This window comes from Phocoena sinus, chromosome 2, assembly GCF_008692025.1.
Source record: "Phocoena sinus isolate mPhoSin1 chromosome 2, mPhoSin1.pri, whole genome shotgun sequence".
NCBI classification, from domain to species: Eukaryota; Metazoa; Chordata; class Mammalia; order Artiodactyla; family Phocoenidae; genus Phocoena; species Phocoena sinus.
Genome location: NC_045764.1, coordinates 84,740,626 through 84,766,248, shown reverse-complemented (window position 1 = coordinate 84,766,248; position 25,623 = coordinate 84,740,626). Strand labels below are relative to the sequence as shown.

Here is a 25,623-nt window from a genome sequence, read left to right as displayed (position 1 = left end):
AATATCTGAAGAGATTATAGTTGAAAACTTCCCTAACATGGGAAAGGAAATAGCCACCCAAGTCCAGGAAGCACAGAGAGTCCCATACAGGAGAAACCCCAGGAGAAACAGGCCGAGACACATATTAATCAAATTGGCAAAAATTAAAGACAATGCAAAATTATTGAAAGCAGCAAGGGAAAAACGATGAATAACATACAAGGGAAATCCCATAAGGTTAACAGCTGCTTTCTCAGCAGAAACTCTACAAGCCAGAAGGGAGTGGCACATGATATACTTAAAGTGATGAAAGGGAAGAACCTACACCCAAGATTACTCTACCTGGCAAGGATCTCATTTAGATTCAATGGAGAAATCAAAAGCTTTACAGACAAGCAAAAGCTAAGAGAATTCAGCACCACCAAACCAGCTCTACAACAAATGCTAAAGGAACTTCTCTAAGTGTGAAACACAAGAGAAGAAAAGGACCTACAAAAACAAACCCAAAGCAATGAAGAAAATGGGCATAGGAACATACATATCGATAATTACCTTAAACGTGAATGGATTAAATGCTCCAACCGAAAGACACAGGCTTGCTGAATGGATACAGAAACAAGACCCATATGTATGCTGCCTACAAGAGACCCACGTCAGACCCAGGGACAGTGAGGGGATGGAAAAAGATATTCCATGCAAATGGAAATCAAAAGAAATCTGGAGTAGCTATATTCATATCAGATAAAATAGACTTTAAAATAAAGAATGTTACAAGAGACAAGGAAGGACACTACATAATGATCAAGGGATCAATCCAAGAAGAAGGTATAACATTTATAAATATATAACCCAACATAGGAGCACCTCAATAGATAAGGCAATGGCTAATAGCTGTAAAAGAGGAAATCGACAGTAACACAATCATAGTGGGGGACTTTAAAACCTCACTTGCACCAATGGACAGACCACCCAAAATGAAAATAAATAAGGAAACAGAAACTTTAAATGACACAATAGACCAGATAGATTTAATTGATATTTATAGGACATTCCATCCAAAAAAAGCAGATTACACTTTCTTCTCAAGTGCTCACAGGACATTCTCCAGGATAGATCACATCTTGGGTCACAAATCAAGCCTCAGTAAATTTAAGAAAATTGAAATCATATCAAGCATCTTTTCTGACCAAAACGCTATGAAATTAGAAATGAATTACAGGGAAAAAAACTTAAAAAACACAAATACATGAGGCTAAACAATACGTTACTAAATAACCAAGAGATCACTGAAGAAATCAAAGAGGAAATCAAAAAATATCTAGAGACAAATGACAATGAAAACACGACAATCCAAAACCTATGGGATGCAGCAAAAGCAGTTCTAAGAGGGAAGTTTATAGCTATACAAGCCTACCTCAAGAAACAAGAAACATCTCAAATAAACAATCTAACCTTACACCTAAAGGAACTAGAGAAAGAAGAACAAACAAAACCCAAAGTTAGCAGAAGGAAACAAATCATAAAGATCAGAGTGGAAATAAATGAAATAGAAACAAAGAAAACAATAGCAAAGATCAATAAAAATAAAAGCTGGTTCCTTGAAAAGATAAACAAAATTGATAAACCAGTAGCCAGACTCATCAAGAAAAAGAGGGAGAGGACTCAAATCAATAAAAGTAGAAATGAAAAAGGAGAAGTTACAACAGACACCGCAGAAATACAAAGCATCCTAAGAGACGACTACAAGCAATGCTATGCCAATAAAATAGACAATCTGGAAGAAATGGACAAATTCTTAGAAAGGTATAACCTTCCAAGACTGAACCAGGAAGAAATAGAAAATACGAACAGACCAGTCACAAGTAATGAAATTGAAACTGTGATTAAAAATCTTCCAACAAACAAAAGTCCAGGACCAGATGGCTTCACAGGTGAATTCTATCAAACATTTAGAGAAGAGCTAACACCCATCCTTCTCAAACTCTTCCAAAAAATTGCAGAGGAAAGAACGCTCCCAAACTCATTCTATGAGGTCCCCATCACGCTGATACCAAAACCAGACAACAATACTACAAAAAAAGAAAATTACAGACCAACATCACTGATGAATATAGATGCAAAAATCCTCAACAAAATACTAGCAAACAGAATCCAACAACACATTAAAAGGATCATATACCACGACCAACTGGGATTTATCCCAGGGATGCAAGGATTCTTCAATGTATGCAAATCAATCAATGTGATACACCATATTAAGAAACAGAAGAATAAAATTCATATGATCATCTGAATAGATGCAGAAAAAGCTTTTCACAAAATTCAACACCCATTCATGATAAAAACTCTCCAGAAAGTGGGCATAGAGACTATAATAAAGACTATACACATAATAAAGACTATACACAACAAACCCACAGCAAACATCATTCTCAATGGTGAAAAACTGAAAGCATTTACTCTAAGATCAGGAACGAGACAAGGATGTCCACTCTCACCACTATCATTCAACATAGTTTTGGAAGTCTTAGCCACGGCAATCAGAGAAGAAAAAGAAATAAAAGGAATCCAAATCGGAAAAGAAGAAGTAAAGCTGTCACTGTTTGCAGATGACATGATACCATACATAGAGAATCCTAAAAATGCCACCAGAAAACTACTAGAGCTAATCAATGAATTTGGTAAAGTAGCAGGATACAAAATTAATGCACAGAAATCTCTTGCATTCCTATACACTAATGATGAAAAACCTGAAAGAGAAATTATGGAAACACTCCCATTTACCATTGGAACAAAAAGAATAAAATACCTAGGAATAAACCTACCTAGGGAGACAAAAGACCTGTATGTAGAAAACTATAAGACACTGACGAAAGAAATTAAAGATGATACCAACAGATGGAGAGATATACCATGTTCTTGGATTGGAAGAATCAATATTGTGAAAATGACTCTACTACCCAAAGCAATCTACAGATTCAATACAATCCCTATCAAATTACCAATGGCATATTTTATGGAACTAGAACAAATCATCTTAAAATTTGCATGGAGACACAAAAGACCCCAAATAGCCAAAGCAGTCTTGAGGGGAAAAAACAGAGCTGGAGGAATCAGACTCCCTGACTTCAGACTATACTACAAAGCTACAGTAATCAAGATAATTACCTAGATCAATGGAACAAGATTGAAAGCCCAAAGATAAACCCACACACCTATGGTCAACTAATCTATGACAAAGGTGGCGAGGATATACAATGGAGAAAAGACAGCCTCTTCAATAAGTGGTGCTGGGGAAACTGGACAGCTACATGTAAGAGAATGAAATTAGAATACTCCCTAACACCATGCACAAAAATAAACTCAAATGGAGTCAAGACCTAAATGTAAGACCAAACACTCTAAAACTCTTAGAGGAAAACATAGGAAGAACACTCTTTGACATAAATCACAGCAAGATCTTTTTTGATCCACCTCTTAGAGCAATGGTAATAAAAACAAAAATAAACAAATGGGACCTAATGAAACTTCATAGCTTTTACACAGCAAAGGAAACCATAAACAAGACAAAAAGACAACCTACAGAATGGGAGAAAATATTTGCATACAAATCAATGGACAAAGATTAATCTCCAAAATATATAAACAGCTCATGCAGCTCAATATTAAAGAAACAAACAACCCAATCCAAAAATGGGCAGAAGACCTAAATAGATATTTCTCCAAAGAAGACATACAGATGGCCAAGAAGCACATGAGAAGCTTCTCAACTTCATTAATTATTAGAAAAATGCAAATCAAAACTACAGTGAGGTATCACCTCACACCAGTTAGAATGAGCATCATCAGAAAATCTACAAACAACAAATGCTGGAGAGGGTGTGGAGAAAAGAGAACCCTCTTGCACTGTTGGTGGGAATGTAAACTGATACAGCCACTATGGAGAACTATATGTAGGTTCCTTAAAAAATTAAAAGTAGAATTACCATATGATCCAGCAATCCCACTACTGGGCATATACCCAGAGAAAACCATAATTCAAAAAGACACGTGCACCCTGATGTTTACTCTAGCACTATTTATAATAGCCAGGTCATGGAAGCAGCCTAAATGCCCATCAACAGACGGATGGATAAAGAAGTTGTGGTACATATATACAATGGAATATTACTCAGCCATAAAAAGGAACAAAATTGAGTCATTTATTGAGATGTGGACGGATCTAGAGACTGTCATACAGAGTGAAGTAAGTCAGAAAGAGAAAAACAAATATCGTGTATTAACGCATGTATTTGGAACCTAGAAAAATGTTACAGATGAGCTGGCTTGCAGGGCAGAAGTTGAGACACAGATGTAGAGAACAGACATATGGACACCAAGTGGGGAAAACCGCAGTGGGGTGGGGATGGTGGTGTACTGAATTGGGTGATTGGGATTGACATGTATACAGTGTAAAAAAAAAAAACACGGGGACACCGTGCTGCCAAGGGACTTCGATTCTAATCTGCCGAGGGAGGCTGGACTGTGAGCTGCTCCAGGGAAGGCGTGTCCATATTCGTGCATGTCCCCATGCCTAGCACAGTGCCTGGCACCCAGTGGGCACTCAGCAGAGGGCTGCTGGATGAACACAGTCTAAGTTAAAGCAATGCAGTTCTGTTTGCTATGATTTCTATTTTTGGAGAGGAGCTACCTTTAAGGTTATACTTCTTAATAGTTTTGTTCATCCTGGATTTACCACCTTCTTCTTTTTCTCCCTTAAAAAAGGGGAATAGGGAATTCCCTGGTGGTCCAGTGGGTAGGACTCCTCACTTTCATTGCTGAGGGCGTGGGTTTGATCCCTCATTGGGGAACTAAGATCCCACAAGCCGTGCGGTGAGGCCAAAAATTTAAAAAACAAATTAATTAATTAAAAAAAAAAAAAAGAATGTCAAACAACCAAGTCTCATCTTGGCTCCAGTGTCTTTGGGACCATCTGACTCAATCTTGGTAGGATTAGCGTCAGGAATGTCTCAGGTACAGATTCTAGGGCCAACTTCAAAGCCTTATCAAATATATACGTATATAAACACACATACACACACATATATGTATATACATATATATATATAGAGAGAGAAACAGAGAGAGACAGCAAGACAGAGAGACAGAGACAGAGAGAAGTGTGATTATATATAGATAGATAGGTAGACCATTTTAGATCTAGTTTGTAGAACCAAATCTAGAAATGACAGATCAAGTTGTAGAGGGAGTTATGAACCATACTTCTTATTCAACAATGAATAAGTGCCAACAACTATATTTCAACTCCTCCATGTACTCACTGATAGTTACTAATAATAATAGTAAAAATTAATATTCATTAAGCTCTTACAATGTGTCAGGCATTTGTCTTAGAGCTTTACAGGTTTGTTTATTCCTCACACAGTCTTTTTAAGTACAACTATTACTTTCTCCATTTGTAAAATGAGGACACTGCGGTCCTAGAAGGTGAAGTAACTTGCCCAAGGTTATGGAGCTAGTAAGTGGTAGAATAGGGTCTGAATCCAGGTATCTGGAGCCAGACCAGTGCCAGAGAGGCACCATCCCAATAGATCTCCCCAAATATTCTTCCATTTCTTTCCCAACATCAACCCAATTCTAACTCATCAGGTTGCATGAGATTATATCATAGTCCATGTATTCCAAAGGAAAACATTCCTAAGAAACATTCCTAAGAAACCAAATCAAGAAGAAAATGAAATGCATTTTTTGTAATTTGAAAATGTAAAAGTAAACGTTAAACAGTTGAACAGTTTAGTTGCCTCATTTGTAACAGATGTAGCAGATCATGAGCAGTTAGAGGGAGACATCTATCTCATTGTTGTAATTTTAAAACAAAAAAAATGATTACACAGAACAAAGGCTTTTGATGAAATGGCTTCACCAAAGTATAAACTCTCATCTTACCTCACATATAAAGAAATTGGTACAACTGTGTTGAGAATAATAATATATGACCAGAACGTTAAGAATCCTGAGAACACAGAGTTCTTCTCTCCTTCATTCCAAAAGAGGAACGTTCTGAATTGGTCCCCAACTTGGTTCTCCCAGATTGAATTTCCTATTGCAAGAATAATTCCCAAGCATATCAGAAATCCAAAAATCTGAAATGAGAATAGAGGTCTGGTTAAGGTTAACTTGAATCCCAAACTGGTCATATCAAGGCAATCTAGCACTTCTAAGTCCAAGAAATTGTCATTTGAAAAGCAAGTTATGCAAAGCTCGTCTTACTTATCATTAATCATACAAGCAAAATGTAATATATTTATGTTGGGAACTTGGCTAAATATTTTACATACATTTTCTCACTGAATTCTCCCATTGACTCTCTGAGATAGGAACAAACATTATTCACACTTTACAGGCCAAAACCAAAATAAAACAGAAGCCCAGACAGACTATATAACTTCTTTATGGTCACAAAGCTAATAACTTCACATCCTCTATTTGTGAAGAGTGCATATATTTAAGTGGCTTAAGTAAAGAAGATCATATGTACTGATTTGCTCTGGTCAATCCCCATTTACATCTATTTTCCAGGTGTAATATTAATAGTATTCCCTTCTTTCACCTTCAAAAGCATCCTGTTTGAATGATAAACTATATGGTAACCCAAGGAATAAAAGCAAAAGGGAGAAAATATCAGTAATAAAGGAATGTCTCAGACTAGTCAAGTCTCTTGGCTACAGACGTAGCTGCACAATCCTTACTTAAAGTCAACAAGAAAGATAAGGATTAATTAAAATACGGCATGACATATACTAACAGTTTTCAGGTTGCTTCTGAGATTTAAAAAAAAGTAGGAAGCAACCTGAAAACTGTTAGCCGACTCTTACATTGTGATTAGTACCAGTAGTAGCAAAGCAGACATTTTAGAGGTAAAGTAGCTAGGAAGACAGCAAGGCCAGTCCCTTGTAAGTCCAAAATCCCAAACTTGGAAAGGAAGGACACAAAGTCACCAAACATATAACACCTGAGCTGAACACGATGTTCTGGGGACCTTGCTAAGTGTCACCGTGTTAGGAACAGATACCAGTCACTGTTAAGGGAGGAGTGGGGCTAAAAACGGAACGTATTTCTCTCCTATTTCCTTTTTCCTCCAAGAAAGAATATTCAGGCATTCTGGGACTGCCTCCTTTATTCGTTGATGGACAAATTAGGCACATAAGAAGACAAAGTTGGGGAAAACCTGATTTAAAATATTCAAATTAATTAATATATTAATTACTTTAATATATTAATATTAATATACTTTAAGTCAGGAAAACCTAATTTAAATTATATTAGAAAAGCAGGTATTGGAGAAAAGTAATACTGTGAATCCCCCAAATCCTACCAATTTGGTACCTGTCTCACAGTATCCTCTTTCCTTTCAACGGCTAACACTACAAATTAATGGAGGTAAATTACTTTAAGAACATTAAATTTGGTGATGCTTGGTATCACCAAATTTAGGATGGACATGGCTTCTAATTCCCCAATGGATCATTCAATTTTCTAGTAGAAAAAGCTAGGACAGTGCCTGCTTCACAACCAGTAAGCTTACTCTGTGGTGGATACATATACAATCCCCATGCAAGCCCTACAGGTGGGCTCAAGGCCGTTTAAATGGGGAATTCTAGAGGTGGGTACAGACTCCTTCTGGGAATGTCCCCTTGGCCTCATGGACTCTATGGGTACGAGAGGAGGAAAGCCCAGGTCTGAGGGTGACACTGAAAGTAAAACACAGAGCCTGGCCAATACTTTGTGCCCCAAAAGAGTTCATTCCCTTTTTTCCTTATTCAGGGTCCCACCATTACGTATCAGTTGAGCAAATATTTACTGAGTGCAGATTCTTTAACGTTGCTTGTGAGTCTGTGATGGGGCTGGTAGGGAAACATGGTTCAAAGTCACTGTCCTTATATTTCAAAGTCAATGTTCTAAACTCAACCCTAATATAAGGAGACAAAGCAATATGACACAAAAGTCAGATAACAATCAGATCCACAGCATGAGACAGCACAAGATTAACCGATGAAAGGGTGGGGTGTGAAGAAGACCTGACTATTTGGAGTTCACAAGTGGTAGAGAAAATAATTTCAAAAAATTCAGAGGAGAAAAAAAATTCAGAGGAAAGAGATAGCCTTGGGCCCAGGAGGTTTCGAAGTCTTCATGAAGGAGGTAAACAGTGACTTGGGCCTCAGAGGATTTTTTTTTTTTTTTTTTTTTTTTTTTTTTTTTTTTGCGGTACGCGGGCCTCTCACTGTTGTGGCCTCTCCCGTTGCGGAGCAACAGGCTCCGGACGCGCAGGCTTAGTGGCCATGGCTCACGGGCCCAGCCGCTCCGCGGCATGTGGGATCCTCCCACACCGGGGCACGAACCCGTGTCCCCTGCATCGGCAGGCGGACTCTCAACCACTGCGCCACCAGGGAAGCCCCTCAGAGGATTTATAAGCAGAACCAGCTACATAATTTTCAGGGCCCAGTGCAAAATAAAAATGCAGGACCCCTTCTCTAAAAATTATGAAGAATCTCTGCACAGCAACAACAGATCAATAAGCCAAGTGTGAGGCCCTTCTGAGTGGGGGCCCTGTGTGACTTCACAGGCCACCTATCCATGAAGCCAGCCCTGTCACAAGCTATGTAGAGAGGGCATGAGCAAATGTAACATGACCAAAAGACCAAACTACCTTAAAAATTATGTTTTGTCTTTTAAGAACAAATGGTCTTGCAAGGCCATGAAGGCCTCCATAAGCACTAACCTACGTCTCTACCAATGGTTGAGAAATCATCATCTAGGAAGTAGAAGACAGTAGAACTGGGCCCCAAATGCAAAGTCCCCAAATACAAATTCCACAAGGAGAATGTAGATTTCTGAAAGAATGCCCAGAATAATGGAAGAAATATATTAAGATAACAATGACTAATGATAGTGCCTAATTTTGTTAAGGTAACTTACCCATAATACTAGAGTATTCATCAGTCTATCAATGCTTGTCCTCTTAAACTTTGTCTTACCACTGTTCTGCATTAGTTTAGTATCAGGACCTGCAAAAGAAAAAAAAAAAAAAGAAAGAAAGAAAAAGATATAACTTTGAAATGATTAGATGATGTATTATTATTATTATTAATTCCTACTTATATCAAATGTTTCTGAAAGGAAAATATGTTTTTTCAAAATAATTTGACTTTTATTAAGAGCAGGATTATTATGAAGTTGTTTATGATTCTCATCTGGTGGCTTAACAACAATCCTGGAAATTGCAAGGAACTGGTCCTCTTAGAAGGGGATAAATCCAGACATAACTTGCAGCTAAAAGGTTTAAGAAATGCTATTTTTCAAAAATCTGTGTATGGATGTACTTATCGTTTGAAGCAATTAAAGATTAAGAAGTCAGTCAAACTGAGGAATAATTTATAAATGTCTAAAAGAATGTAGTAATAAACACAATTCAGAACACTAAGGTCTGAATGGAGAGTTAAGATAAGAAATCAAATTCTGGATGTGTTTCCCAAAAAGATGTGAGGTGCCTTTAATGGAGAAACTAAAATAACTCCAAACAATACAACAGCAAGTAATTTAAACCTTTATTGTGTATTGTACACTATTTATATAATATGCATTTTTTGTAAGGGCAAGAATTGTCTTAAATTCTTATTAGATTTATTTCAAGTAATTCTCTTAAATCCCATGTTAGATATTTACTAAGTGCCTTGTTCAAGAAATTCTGAGAATTAATTAACTGCTTTAGAGGTTGATTATTAGATGATTAACAAAGAATATTAGATTATACTGCTAAGGAAATTCCTTGCGGACAAAGAAGATGCTCAATAGAAGTGATTACATTTTAATTATATCAGATTTCCCTAGTCTTCCCTCTCCACTTCATCTTTCCACAATTATCACCAATCCATGCAGCCACTTAAAAGCAGAGGAGAAGGGAAAGGGAAGAAAAGAGAGAAGCGGGGCACACATGGAATTATACGCCATTCTAGAGGTCAGGGAAGCATGGGAACATCCTTAAAAGACTCCTTTACTTGAAAGACAAATTGGAGCAAAGATTGGGGTCTCAAACAATTCACTGTCCTGAGTTGGAAATTGTACCCCAGTGTCCTCTTCCCAGCCTCTACTGTGTAAAGGAGACCACCCGCATTTTCTCAGAATCGTTTATTAAAATCATATGGACATTGAGGGTGGGAAGTATTTCTTTTAGTAAAGATCACAAAGAGCAAATAGAGTTTGTGATTGCTAAAAGCTGAAATATTGATAGACCAGTTTCGTGCTAAAAATTTACATTTCTTAGGCATACATACACACACAGACTAGCAAAGAATCCACTGAATGGGTTCTTAAGCACTTATTTAAATATATCCACAGATGTTGATATACACAGCTCTTCTTCCCCTCATAGTCACAGTCCTGAGAGAATTTTCTATACTCAACAGCCTCTTTTTCCTTATCTCCCACTCATTTCTCAAGCTAGGTTCTGGGCCAGTCACTCCACCGAAACAAATGTGGTGTTATCATCAATATCCTCCATGCCTCCTTGGACCTCTCAGCAGCCTTTGACACTGTTGACTACTCCATCCTTTTGAAACACACTCTTTCCTTAGCTCCCATTTTACATGTTCTGCTTTCCCGCCTACCTCTTTGGTAGCTTCTTTTTCGTCTTCCATTTTGCTGATTCCTTTCTTCCCAGCCATTAAATAGTGAGACTTCTTTAGAATCAGGCGTAGGCCACCTTCTCTTCTTTCTCAACCCACCTTCCCTGAGCAACCTCATCTAAGACCACAGCTCCAATTAACATCTGTAGGCCAAATGTATATCTCCAGCTCAGATTGCTCCTCTGAGCCCTAAACTCATATATTTAAATCCATATATTTGATTGCCTGTATGATATCTTCACCTGGTCTTTCTAAGGCCCCTCAAGTGGCCCTTGTCAAGCCCACCTTGTGACCTTTCTCCAGGGTTCCTTATCTCAGTGAATGGCACCACTATCCATCCAGTTGTGAAAAGTGGGAGAAACCTAAGAGTCTAGTCTATCGCATCACTCCCACCCTAAATCCGAAGTACCGTCATCTCTCAACTGGACGGTAGTAAAATCCTAGCAACTTTGTCTCCCCACATCTACTCTGCCACCACCCGAATCATACACTTTTTCCAGGACCCTATTTACCAACTTTAAAAATACTGTAGGCAGGAGTGAAACGTTCAAATTTAACACTTACACACACGCCATCTGTTTGAAAAACTTGCAATGGCTTCTGAATGCTCTCAGGATAAAGACCAAAATTCTGGATACAGACCACAGGACCTGTATGATCTTGCCCCTATCCCTGTCTCTAGTCACATGTTCATCTCTATCCTCCAAGTTTTCCATGCTCTACACTGGCCTTCTTAAGCTTTTTGTTTGTTTGTTTGTTTGTTTTTACCTCCCCAGCCTCATTCCTACCATAGAGCCTTTGCCTATGGCGTGCCTTTTGTCTAGCTTGTTCTTTCCCTTCATATTCCTCCACTACATACTCCTGTGAGTCCAAGTTCTTTTTCTTCAGAGCACTTATCTCAGTTTGAGATTATATACTCATTACTACAATTATTTAAGATTAATGTCTCTCTCTCCTACCAGACTCAAAACCACATGAGTGAAGAGATCGCACTTTTTTGGTTCACATTCTTAATCGCAAATAAGTAAGCAGCATAGTGCCTGCCACATAGTAGGTACTCAATAAATAACTGTTTAATGAATGAATTTATTTATTAAGTACCTGCTATGTTTTAGGCAATGTGCATATGTCCTTTTCACCTATTATCTCACTAAGGCTTAAAACAAGCCAAAAAATTAGGTACTATTATCCTTAGTTCACTAATAATGAAACTCAGGATTAAAGAATTTAAATAACTTGCCTGAGATTTATTTTTTGTCTTGTCTTGTAGCATCAGAGCCAAACTTAGAACCCAGATATATCTAATTCTAAGGCTCTTGCTCTTAACCACTATTTTTAAAGCTATATGAAACAGTCCATTAATTCATTAATTCACTGACTCATTCAAACAATGTGTGTTTAAGACTGTGACTCATTCAGAGTCCAAACAGGAAATAGATGACACATTGATCAAGGATAATTAGAGAAAGGTTTATTTATAAAGGGACTCTTTACAAAAGTGTGAGTGGGTGTATCAGCGGTACAGAAGTAAAAGGTCAATGCAGTAACCAAGGACTTGGTAGCAATCAAGATGTTTCTCTATCTACACCAGAAGGGTAGGATGAGGGAAAGGGGTGGTTATTAGACCCTAAGGAGAGAGTTGTGTAAAGTCTGTAGCCTTTAGAGGAAGAGTGACTTTATGTTGAGGGACCCAGCCAGCTTGAAGGTAGGCAGTCTGGGGGAATAAATACCTTGACCTCAGTCTTCTTCCTTTGATCTCTTCCCAGGGACCCCCAATGATAGGACCAAAGTTCAAGGAAACCTATTAGTGTAAACCATACAAGTCAGCCCCCCAAGGCAGACAAAGAGTGTGAAATGGTGAGAGTAGATCTGGAGGGGCAAATGGAAGACATCCAGCACAAAAACCTACTATGCACCAAGATGGTGCTGACTTCTATGGACGCCTTAAATGAATAAGACTTCTGACTTGTACCCTCAGAAACAGGACTTTCTCCTCTCTTGAGGTAAAGGAAAACCATACCAGGGAGGCATGGCCTAGCTGTTAATGTATATTAAACCCTCATAAATTATAGATTTGTAAAGTAAACCATGTTTGTGTCAACTATACTCCTTGCACAATCATTAATGGCAGGTATAACTAGAGTAATAATACAGAAAGAATAGTTAATAATTTGTTTTGGGTAACTTTCATAAGATCTAGGTGTTCACCTAGAACTAGTTCCCCAAATTAGATGTCTCATGACTTAGGGGTTCTGAGACACTCATTTGTTCAACTCTGACATTGACGAAACCAACGATTCCTCTGCCTGCTGTTATTCTAGTTGAACTTTCTATTAACGTTTGTGCCTAGACTAAAGTCAATGTAGGCATGCTCTGCTTTACAAATATCTGCCTCTTGAAGACCCCCTGCCAGTGAACATCAAGGTCACATCACAAAAGAGGGTGATGCCCCACTTCTCCCTGCCGAGATCCAAGAGCAGTACATTTTCCCAACTCTCAGCCTATGGAGCAGACAATGTGCTCTGAATTGATGCTGAAAGAAGGGAGACGCAGGGAAGGAAAGAAAATAGCATTTGTCAAGCATCCTCTTCCATGTGCATTGCCTCACTGAGCCTTTACAGTGACTCTCTAATGTACTCATTCTTATCCCCATATTATAGCAGAGAAAACTAAAACTTAGGAAGTTTAAGTAACCGAGGTTTAACATTCTCCAGCTGGTAAACAAATTTAAACCCAGATCTGTCCAATCCAAATTCTGTGAACTATCTGTTACACTTTTTTGGAGGGAGACCTGTCCAACTTACCACTCCACTTTCTTGTGTGTAGGAGCATTTTCCCACAGAGCCAACATTATGAAGGAAAGCTTGACCCCTGAGGGGCTCTCAGCAGCTGTCCTAGCATAACATGCTATAGCTGAACCATACTTCCGAATTAGTCATTCCAAACAAGATCACACAAATGCAAACAAAAGTTTGGGCTACAGCCCACTCCTAGGATGATGCACCCCCCCATTTCTCTAATGATAGGGAGCAAACCAAGAAGGTCCTTCACATCAGAGGACCTCCAAGAAATCTCCCCTTCATTAAATGGAAAGACTAGAGGGGGAAGGTAAAGAGAGGTTAGCGTATAAGCCTAGCACTCTTTTTCTCAGTACAAGATGCAAATAAGGAAATAGATGATCATAGGTTTATTCCCCTGACTAAAGAGTAAAAGCATCTGGTGAAAACATTATGAAACCAGATTCATCCCCAGATAAAACCGTATATACAGCCTCATTTCTAGGGATTTCTCAAGTCCTTACAATGGCAATGCCCCAAGCAGCAAGAGCCTTGCTAACACCCACAGCTGAGAGTATTTAAGAGGAATTGGGAGGATTTCTCTAGATTTGGAACACTTTTGAGTCTTTAATGAACATTTTGTTGCTGTTGAAGGAAGTCAGTTAAGAAGAACATTCCAGTTTTGATTGCACATATAGTCAGTGGGCCCAAAACACATCTTAATTTGGTGTCAAAATAAACAGGATTTTTAAAAAATCAAGGACTGGCAATTGAAGCCATGAGTGAAATTTGAGAGGCTTTACGAAATGGTGCTACTGTAAGCTTCCTTAGCAGGAGAGTGCCATCTTGGGCCCTTAGAGACAAAGTAGAGACAGGAAAAGTGGGAGCAGGCAGAGGAAGAGGCACTCCCCTCCCTCCCCCAAGTCCCACCCCCACCTCCAGCATGCACAGTCTTTCCAGGACCTGCTGACGAATAGTAGAAGAAGCTCTGAAATAGACACAGAAATAACTGCAGGATCTCTAAGAAGGCTTTTCCAAAAGGATTGCTTGAACTTGGCAAACTACAAAATTAACAGCAGAGCTGGGGCTTTCTTTCATGCTCACTCTCCACTTTAAAGGCAGGCTGATTAAGACATATAATGATGGGGATGATTGAGACGGGGTTAGAGAATGAGAAATTAAACAATAGGCATCATAAATAGTGCTACAATGAACATTGTGGTACATGTCTCTTTTTGAATTAATAGCCAGGACATGGAAGTAACCTAAATGTCTATCAACAGATGAATGGATGAAGAAGATGTGGCACATACATACAATGGAATATTACTCAGCCATAAAAAGAAACGAAATTGAGTTATTTGTAGTGAGGTGGATGGACCTAGAGTCTGTCATACAGGGTGAACCAAGTCAGAAAGAGAAAAACAAATGCTGTATGCTAACACATATATACGGAATCTAAAAAAAATTTAAAATGGTACTGATGAACCTAGTGGCAGGGCAGGAATAAAGACGTAGACATAGAGAATGGACTTGAGGACACGGGGCAGGGAGGGGGAAGCTGGGGTGAAGTGAGAGTAGCGACATACATACACTACCAAGTGTAAAATAGCTAGTGGGAAGCAGCTGCATAGCACAGGGAGATCAGCTTGGTGCTCTGCGATGACCTAGAGGGGTGGGATAGAGAGGGTGGGAAGGAGGCTCAAGCGGGAGGGGATATGGGGACACGTGTATGCATATGGCTGATTCGCTTTGCTATACAACAGAAACTAACACAGTATTGTGAAGCAATTATACTCCAATAAAGATCTATCCAAAAAAATAGAAAAAAAAAAACAGTAGGTATCTAGCATCTGAGTAATTAAGGCCCATGCACTCTTAAGAATAAGTTCATGATGTCAGTGTTTCCTTGCAGAGTGGGGCCACACAAACTATTTCCAGAGCAGCGGTGTCTTATCCTGGTGCCCTGCACTCTGCAGTTAACCCAGAAGGGCACCTTGCACGCAATAAAAGCACAGTGCTCATCCAACCTGGAGAGCCGCAGACTGCTCACACAGATCTCAGGAAGGGCTCTCCCGTAACAGACCCTGGAGAGTTTTCTGTACCTGCAAAAATAACCATTCCAAAACACCAGCTGGTATTTCTCAGGACACAGCCCCTCAGGATTATCTTCTCATTGTTGAGGGAGTGCTCGCTGCCCTTCCAAGAGAGGACTCCGGTGAATTTATCTAATTTGTTGTTAGGCGCCTCACAGACAACAATCCCTGTAAAATACAAAAAACAAACATCTTTGTGACTCACCTCAAACTCTCTTTAGAGGTCCACAGTACTGCTTTAGCACCCAACTTCTAACATACAGTACATTTTCCTTCTCTTTTGGACAGCACAGTTATATATACGCATATGTACATATATCCTAGGCTGTGCTAGGAAAAATCATCTGGGAGGGGTACAAAGATGGAAATCCATCAGATATTTTGAAACATAATTTTCTGCACTGTCCAAATAAGAACAGAAACCTCAAGAGCCATGGGATGTTTATTCCTCTAAAAAGAAAACAAAATCACTAATCTCTACTTTTGGTTTGTAACAAATGATTTTTGAAAAGATAAAGCGGGGATGATCCTAAAGGTTTTTCTTATTTCATGTCTTTTTATTTTATGTAACTTTCACACAGGTTAAGGTGGCATACTTCCAGTTTCACAACCAAAGTTAACTGGGTCTTTCTAGGCTGATAATCAGAATTTCAGGGTTCCTACTATATTCCACCCCCAAGAAACCTGGGTCTTGTTTGCCACATGTGCCTGAGAATGCGTGTGATTCCTTTCAGCTGTTCTATGCTTCTTATCTTGATTAGATTCAGAGATCTGGGGGCTCTCAGAGGCACCATATAACTTGCCCCAAACTGTCCAGAAGATGTTTCTAGTTTTTTTTAATACCAAGTCCATTCCAAACTAAGGGCATGCCCATTCTAAATCAATGAATCAATTCGTTCCATTATTTCAATAAGGAAATACACTTTTAGGGTGAGGGTTCTCTTGATAGGAAAACAAACCAGAAATAATCTTTCATGGACCCTGTCACAAAATATATCTATTAGATTCAAGTACATTTGCATTGCAAACGGTTGGGGTTAACTTTTTATAAGTTATGAGTACAAAGATTTGAAAGACAGAGAGAGAGAGAGAGGAAGAAAAAGAGAGAGGGAAGGAATGAAAAAGGAGATTGAGGGTAGATCCAAACAGGGTTCAAGCCAGCCAGGGGTAAGATTAGTGTCTACAAAATGCTCTCTTGAAAACAATAAAAATACATTCATTTAATCAGAAGCCAAAAGGGTAGATTGCAACATAAAAAGTGTCATTTGGAAAATGAAAAAAGGAAGCACATTTTCAGCATTGACGGAAGGGAGGAGAGGCCAGCCAGGCCTACAGAACCTTGTATTGCACTGTTACACCCCTAACAAACACCTCCTGAACCTAGAGCCTTCTTAGATGGGCTCCCTTCCTTAGTAGGATGATATCTTTTCCTTTTAAAACTCATGGACCGAGGTGACAGCAGCCAGTTTTCACATGGCCTGATCACTCCTAACCAACCAGATTACTAATATTCATAGATCTTGCTTGAAAAAACAAAAACAAGGGTCTGGAAGGAATGAGAGACTCGAGGGCTCCAGGCTGCTTTGCCAACTCCATCTACCTTTCTCCAGTATCATAAAAGTGTCACTGCCTGAACACCCCCAATTGGGACACACACTGGCTTCTTCCCAGACATCCACTGCTAACTGTGAGCGTGCTGGCAGGAGGATTTGGATGAGGCTAAATAACCTGTACAAAGTCACTTTTTAGACGAAGGGAAGTGGCCAAGTCCTTGTTTGCTCCCATTACAGCATATATCACAGATATTCAAAAGTAAATGAAAACTGATTTCAACTGGCCCAAGTTGTTTAGACAATTACATTGTAGAAGAGAAGACTTTTTCTAAACTCTAAGAATTCAGTATCTTTTTTTCTTGACCAATAATATACATTCCTGAATTTTGTAGAACCTTGAATTGGGTGTCACCAGCAAAACCTACATAAAATTATGGGTCGACAGCAACCCTCAAAGCTTATTCCAAATTCTTGACCCAAGACTCAATTTCTCAGGCTTCAAACTTGGCCACTAAAAAAAAAAAAAAAAAAAAAAAAAGTGCTTTGGGCAAAAACAACATGATACACAGTTCCTGCCAACAGGAATATAAAAAACAGGCTCATTTGATCATTTTTATTGTCGTAAGCAAAGACTGACATGGAGGCAAATACAGCCTTGAACATGTTGGCTCGCTCCTCCCTGGCCCCAAGGCTCATCCACTTCTGGCCTGACACCAAGGGTGTGGTTCTAGACAGAAACAGGCAGTAAGGCCAAGGGGTTCTGCCTCAGTTTTTGGAAGCCAAACTCCAATTCAGCCCTTCTGGAAGAGTGTGGGCCCAGTGATTTAAATACATACTAAATACAGGGCCTAGTCAAAACAAAGTGGCAAGAACAAAGCCAAACTACTTTTTTTTTAACTTTAGAAGTGCTCAGCCTCCCCCTTTTAGCCCTGTTAGCACAAAACACAAGCTTCCCAATGTCTCTTCTGCCTCTTTCCAAAAGGGGTGAGCAGGTTTCTTTGAAGGGAGCACTGGATTCACTTCTATATCCCCATAACCCATCATACTGGCTCCATAATAGGATCTTAATAAATACTTGTTGGGGAGATGGATGGAAAGATGGTTTTAAGAGAGAGACTGGGAGATGATATAAGTATTAGAGTAGATCTAAGATGAATGAAAGAAGTGGTATATTTCTATGGTAATATGATAAAGGGGATTGGAAGACCTAATCGCCCAGCCACAATGGGGGACTTAGGTTGTCCTAACTCTAAAGGGATACAAATAGATCTGAAAACACTGAAAACAAGGTGGGCAACTTAAAGCACATCAGAAGCAATCAAAACTATATTCCTCTCATAAAGCAAAATAAGGACTAGAGAAAAACTGTAGGACCTTTCTTCCCTTTGCTAATTGTGTCAGAGTTAAGAGGCAGTAAACAGATGACAATGGATGAGAAAACAGTTTAGGAAAAATAGCATTGTTTCTCACATAATTATTCACTGAACACACGTTTAGAGAACAAAGTCATCTTTAATGAACAAGAAAATAACTGGGGAAAAAATCATGTCAATAATGAAGTATAAATATAATGAAACTAGCTAGTCACAGTTGTTTGCTTCTCTGAAGATAACAGACGTGTAAGCAGATAGCAATTCATCCAGTTTGCAATCACACAGAAATACTCTAGGCCATACCGAACAAAATCCACAAGATTTCACTCCGAACCCTGCGAACCCTGCGAACCCTGCCGGCATTCTAAATTTAGTCAGCTGGATTGTTGGTTAATTACCATCCTAATAACCTTCTCAAACTAAAGTGTTTATCTTAAAGTGGAAATCTATAGTTTATCATGAAAATGGAATTCAGTACCCAATACTTCAAGATTTTTCCAGAGCAGTTGGCTTTTTTTCTTTATGGATATTATTATTAGCAATGCTTCTTGATTATCTGCGCTACAACTCTTCCCTAAGACAATTACCTATTAAATAAGACATCCTGGGACTTCCCTGGTGGCGCAATGGTTAAGAATTCGCCTGTCAATGCAGGGGACACGGGTTCGATCCCTAGTCCAAGGAGATCCCCCATGCTGCGGAGCAACTAAGCCTGTGCATCACAACTACTGAGCCTGTGCTCTAGAGCTTGCGTGCCACAACTACTGATCCCACGAGCCACAACTACTGAAGCCCGCATGCCTAGATCCCATGCTCCACAACAAGAGAAGCCACCGCAATGAGAAGTCCATGCACCACAACATACCGCAATGAAGAGCAGCCCCTGTTCGCCACAACTAGAGAAAGCCGGCACGCAACAATGGAGACCCAACGCAGCCAAAAATAGATAAATAAATAGGTAAGTTTAAAAACAAATAAATAAGACATCATCACTGCTGTTCAAGAGTTTCTCCAGCCAAGAGCTTCTTAGCGTTTAGAAGACTGCCCCCTACTATTGCCCTGATGATTGTGATAAATACTTATTTTTTCTTAGAAAGAAGAATGTCACCTTCCCATTTTCTAAAACCTCATTATTCTTCAACTATTAAGCCTTAGCCACCCATCATCACCACCATAATGGCCACATCAACACCAGCAGTAAAGAGAAGAGTTATTCCTCCTTGTCTTCACAAGGCATCTATGCCTTACACAGTCACACCAGCTTTGTTGTTAGGCTGTGCTTCTGTCCAGGTGAATAGGAAACATATCTGATAAGTTTAAAAAGTCACAAGATGCTAACCAAGCCTTTCTGTGTGTTTGTTTGTTTGTTTAACCAAAAAGAGATGCTTGTTTTTCTGTGTTTTAATTACACACATGCTCTTCTTCAGAAAGGCTCACAAAAACACACAAAGATTCCTGAAATAAAGAGTCAACCAAGGGGGTTCCCTGGTGGCACAGTGGTTGAGAGTCCTCCTGCCGATGCAGGGGACACGGGTTCGTGCCCCAGTCCGGGAAGATCCCACATACCACGGAGTGGCTAGACCTGTGAGCCATGGCCGCTGAGCCTGTGCGTCCGGAGCCTGTCCTCCGCAATGGGAGAGGCCACAACAGTAAGAGGCCCGCGTACCGCAAAAAAAAAAAAAAAAGAGTCAACCTTTCCCTGGTTTGAAACTCAGTATTAACAGTCATACAAAATATGTAAACTTGTCATATTTGCAAAAAACAGACCTTAGTCCAGCCAGTAACAATATGCAAAAGAGTCTTAAGCACATTTGGACAATTTACATCCGTGGCTTTCCCCAAGGCATAAGAATGACCAGTTTACAAATGTATAATTGAAACTATTTCCAGTTATTATTTGTAAATCTTGTCAATTCCTGTAAGACTTCAACATAAAAAATCAAGATCCACTCTATTTTTATACTTGTTATAATTTTAAGTCAAGTTATGTATCTTTTTTTATAAAATTCAACAGACTACATATCATTTTTTTCTGATGTTTGAAATGTATAAAAATATTTATATGAGAACTTTTCAAATAAATGGATTTACCTACCAAAACCCACCTCTGTCTTGCATGTGCTGGTCTCTATGTTTGGCCAGCTCTCCTATGAGCTCTTCTCGGGGATCCTGACATTCAAGAACACTGAGAACATTTGCTACTTTTTAAAAACATGATGATGTCATCTGAGTCCTGGATGGACTTGATCTCTGGAAATTCATTTTGCATTTTCAGGTTTCAAATATTCTTGAAATGTGTATCTTACCCTGATCAGGAGCTAAGCAGTCATGCTGATTCCCCTGACTCTCCCATGCTGCCTTTCTGTTTACAGTTTAGAGCCTCTCATGCCCTTTCATAGACTAGGCTTTGCCAGCAGTCCTAGGTTCATATTCTAACTCCTCCACTTAGTAACCCTGGGACCTTGGGAAAGTTATTCAATTTATCTAGGATTCAAATTCCTTGCCCATAAGTTGGAAGTAATAATAATCTCTTCCTCCCAGGCCTGTAAGGATTTAGTAAGATAATATGTGCAATTACTTAGCATGGTGCCTGGTACATAGTGAGTACTTCTTCATGTGTCAACATCATGTGTAGGGACTGAGAACTTTAGGACTTTTATCTAATTAAAGGCTTCTTTGGGAATGAGCTCTTGTTCAAGTCTGTCTTCTCCCCTGGGCTATAAGTGCTATGAAAGCAAGGCCTGTATCTGACCTATTAACCACTGTTTCCCCAGGCTTACTAAACACTGTATCCCCTTGCCATTGTGTTAAATATACATTTAGTGGATAAATGAACAGGTGACTGAGTGAATGGATAAAAGAAAGAAAAGAATGAATGAAAGCTCATGCCATGCCTGGGCTGCTCTGGTGGCGCAGTGGTTAAGAATCCGCCTGCCAATGCAGGGGACATGGGTTCCATCCCTGGTCCGGAAAATCCCACGTGCCACTAAGAGCAACTAAGCCCGTGTGCCACAACTACTGAGCCTGTGCTCTAGAGCCCTCCAGCCACAACTGCTGAAGCCCGTGCGCCTAGAGCCCATGCTCCGCAACAAGAGAAGCCACCGCAACAAGAAGCCCTTGCACCGCAACCAAGAGTAGGTAGCCCCTGCTCGCAGCAACCAGAGAAAAGCCTGCGTGCAGCAACAAAGACCCAACGCAGCCAAAAATAAATAAATAATTTTTTTAAAAAAAAGTAGTCTGAAGTGACAATCTTTAAAAAAAAAAAATAAAAGCTCATGCCATGCCTAAAGAGGCCACCAACAAGATACTGTCCTTGGGTTTAAGAGCAAAAGTGGGGAGGTGGGGAGACTTACAAGAGACATCCTGGAGCCCTACCCATCTCAGTTTTGACTCTTGGTCTTGTCCCCAGTTTGGAGTTCCCAGTGGGGACTTCTCTAGGGTTAGGACTGGGAAACTCAGGTCTTTAGCTACTTAGAAGATGTGATATGTCCTTATGACACAAGGACAAAAAACTGTAGTTTGGTGTTAAGAAAGTATTTTGACAAATCTCAGAAGAAAAACCACATGGTAACTAGAAGCAAAAATAAGACCATACCCAGATCTTCCCAGAAGTCACAAGCTAAAAGATATTCTTAGCACAGACAGAAAGGGCATGCCTCACACATGTCTCATCTATTAGACCTTGCCATAGCCAGGCAGGGCATTTCCAAGTGTACACAGTGCTGATATCATACTTTTAATTTAAGCTAAAAGATGCAATATCTGGTTTTAATTCCCATGATTCAAGGAAATCTGTTTTTAGTCACCAGAAGAAAATTTGAAATCTACTGATACCCCATTATGACAAAGGTTAACAGAGGAGACATAAAAGAGGGGATAGAAGAAGACTGGAGGAGTAAAAGGATCAAAAGAACCTTGATAATACATGTGAAGATGTGTTATAATTCTACATACTTTGTATTGCATCTTGTCCTTAGGGGTGCTTAATGAATAAACTTAATAAACTAATTAATAGAGAGTGATGAAAACAGAAAAGATAAAAAATAACAGAAAAAGAGACAATGTGGGTAGAGGAGATAAGTAAACTAAAATAAAGAGTGAAAGAGGAAGATGTAAAGAGAATAGTTAAAAATAATGCAAAAACAGAGGAAAGAAAAATGGTGAAATGGGGTCATTAGAGAAATGTGTGTATATAGTATACCGTGTGTGAATGTGTGTGTCACAGAGGCAGGGAGAGACTGAACTTAAAACTAGGGCTCGGAGAAAAGGAAATGAAGGAAAAGTTGAAGGTTATAAGAAAGCAAAAGCAATTGTGGGAAGGATTTGGGGTTTGTTAACTGTCCCAACTCTTTCAAAAACTTTTCCACATCTTGCATCACTCTCTTCGCCTTTAAATTTGGCTGCCAACAGGGGAAATCTAATTTGTATATTGGATCTAATTTACAGTATTTCCCCCTAATCTCTCCGTTCATTTTCGAATGCTTTCTTGGAAATATCATATATATATATATATATATATATATATTTTTTTTTTTTTTTTTTTTTTGCGGTACGCGGGCCTCTCACTGTTGTGGCCTCTCCCATTGCGGAGCACAGGCTCCAGACGCGCAGGCTCAGCGGCCATGGCTCACGGGCCCAGCCGCTCCGCGGCATGTGGGATCCTCCCGGACCGGGGCACAAACCCGTGTCCCCTGCATCGGCAGGCAGACTCTCAACCACTGCACCACCAGGGAAGCCCAAGAAATCATATATTAATATGGCTAAACCCACGGAACAACAAATTGCCTTGAACTTTAAGGTAGATTGAAATTCAACCCAAGATTTAAGAATGAAAGAGTAACTTTAGCAGAAATCTGGTATTTAGCCCAGAAGCATACCAGCCTCAAAAATTTGGCATTACATCTTCTCTGAAAAGTGACCACAGTTTACGTATAAATGAGAGAAAAGAGGGGTCTGTGTTGCCTTTATTTGGGAAAACAATTATATGTTGGAGATTTGGTGAATTATCTGTGCTATGTGAAGCAAATTCAGGCCACAACTATTAAGTAATAAATATTAATACACTTTTAAAATAAAGTTTATGAAGCATTAACAAAAGACTATTTATATATATATGCAAATCCTCTGACCTCTCAGGACCTGTTATCCCATCTGTGATAAAGGAATTAGTTTAGGTATTTTCCTGTTTCAGCCCAAGCAGCACCACGTGTATTGGTTTAAATTTGGGATTTTTGTGTTAAATTGTGTTTGGAGAAAAGATTCTGAAGATAAGACATTGTAAAACCACCAGATGACCCCTCTCCTAGCCACTGCCCTCCAGCAGAAGGGGACCCAACACCCTTGCTTTGTCTTACAAGTTCCCATCAGGAAGCCTCCTCCTCACCCCATCGTTTCACACTCCACTCTCAATCCCTTACCTTAGGCCACTCCTTTGCTCTATCAAGTCTCTCTGGGGCCTGAGGCTGATCCTTTCCCCCATTCTCCGGCACCTGTGACCATTTATTCATGCATTCAGCAAGTATTTTTTGAGCTTTGTTCTAGGGACTTGGCATATATCAGTGAGCAAAACGAAGATCCCTGTGCAGCTTCCATGGCAGCAGGTAGCGATCGACAATAATAATAAACAGAAAATAAGCAGTTTGTAGAGGATGCCAGATGGTGATAAGTGCTATGAGAAGAAAAAGTCAAGCAGGGAAAGGGGGACTAAAACTATAAGGAGTCATGCTGAGAAGGAGGATTCTTGGCCCCATTCCTGCAGTTCCAAGTAAGAAGTCTACCTAGGGCTTCCCTGGTGGCGCAGTGGTTGAGAGTCTGCCTGCCGATGCAGGGGACACGGGTTCGTGCCCCGGTCCGGGAGGATCCCACATGCTGCGGAGCGGCTGGGCCCGTGAGCCATGGCCGCTGAGCCTGCGCGTCTGGAGCCTGTGCTCCGCAACGGGAGAGGCCACAACAGTGAAAGGCCCGCGTACCGCAAAAAAAAAAAAAAAAAGTCTACCTAATCCAGCCTGGCCCTTTATACACTACCCTGGAACTGACCTATGGTCAGAGGATGCGTGTGGTAGAGACAGTACTCAACAAATATCCATACTCGTTATTTCCCAGCCTCCCTTGCAGTTAGGTCAGGCCCATGTGACCCACGCTGGCCGACGAAACGTGAGAGGAAGAGCAGTTGAAAGTCAGTTTGTCTCTTTCATCTCATCCTTACTGTGATGTGCTCACCTTAAAGGGCATTAGTCTAGGCATCACGGCTACAAGAAGAAGAAGGCCACCCAACCTGCATCAGATGTGATATGAGGAAGAAATAAACTTCAACTGTTTATGTCACTATGATTTCAGGGCTGTTTGTAACTGAATCATAGTGTAGGCTATCTGTACCAGTATCTGTGAAAGAAAATGAACTGGTAATTATAACATCATTTTCTTCTTTTTGATGGTAAAGTAAGCAAAAAGCCATGAATTTTTACCTCCTCATAAACTGACAGAGGTGTAAAGGTACAATCCTGCCAGGAAAGAAATGAGTAAATTACATTTAGCTTTTGCCCTTTTAGGACTCCATAAATATTCTATGACATATTTTAAGAAAGTATTTTGATTCATCAGCACAATTTACTTTTCTTGGATTCATGTAACAGTAACATTTCATTGAAAAAAATACTTAGTAGAAAATGTGTAATTTGTTTTAATCTAATCAACATATTTCTTGGGCCATTCAGTTTCCTGGTTATTCCCTTGACTTAAATCTCACACTGGAGGAACAATTTGTTTTCTATAAACGTTTTCTACAACACCACTCATTTAAGAAAGACTAAAATATTAACAGAATCAGAGGGAGTTTACAAGCAAATGCAAAGCACAGGCAGTATAAACTCTAAGCTGTCCACTGAGAAACTTTAAAATTAAATTTGCCTGTGCTCTAACTCATGGGATCATGCTAAGACCCTTGTCCACATTTTCCTTTAGTGGACTCCAAAGAAAACATTTTGAAAGATAGTCTGAAACTCATAAACATTTGTTAATAAATAAAACCAATCTATAAGGAAATACTGATATTCAAGGCCAGACCTATAAGTGTGTAAAGCAAGAAACCACTGAGGGGCGCCAGAAAGACCCAAAGATTCTCCCACAGTCTGTCAGGGTGCCTAGAATCCTACCACTAATGGATC

The 25,623-nt window shown here is 39.6% G+C and overlaps 1 protein-coding gene across 13 annotated transcripts in view; it reads right to left on the bottom strand.

Annotated features, from left to right (window-relative positions):
* The window catches only part of ATP8B4 (ATPase phospholipid transporting 8B4 (putative)), a 305,179-nt gene that overhangs the window by 96,451 nt on the left and 183,105 nt on the right, over positions 1 to 25,623 (bottom strand). For all 13 annotated transcript variants that reach the window (XM_032624347.1, XM_032624361.1, XM_032624352.1 and 10 more), the window contains 3 exons: positions 15,544 to 15,702; positions 8,956 to 9,044; positions 5,926 to 6,122 (listed from right to left, as the gene is read on the bottom strand). In XM_032624347.1, the coding sequence (XP_032480238.1) occupies positions 5,926 to 6,122; positions 8,956 to 9,044; positions 15,544 to 15,702 (445 nt within the window). The remainder of the gene's footprint in view (positions 1 to 5,925; positions 6,123 to 8,955; positions 9,045 to 15,543; positions 15,703 to 25,623) is intronic.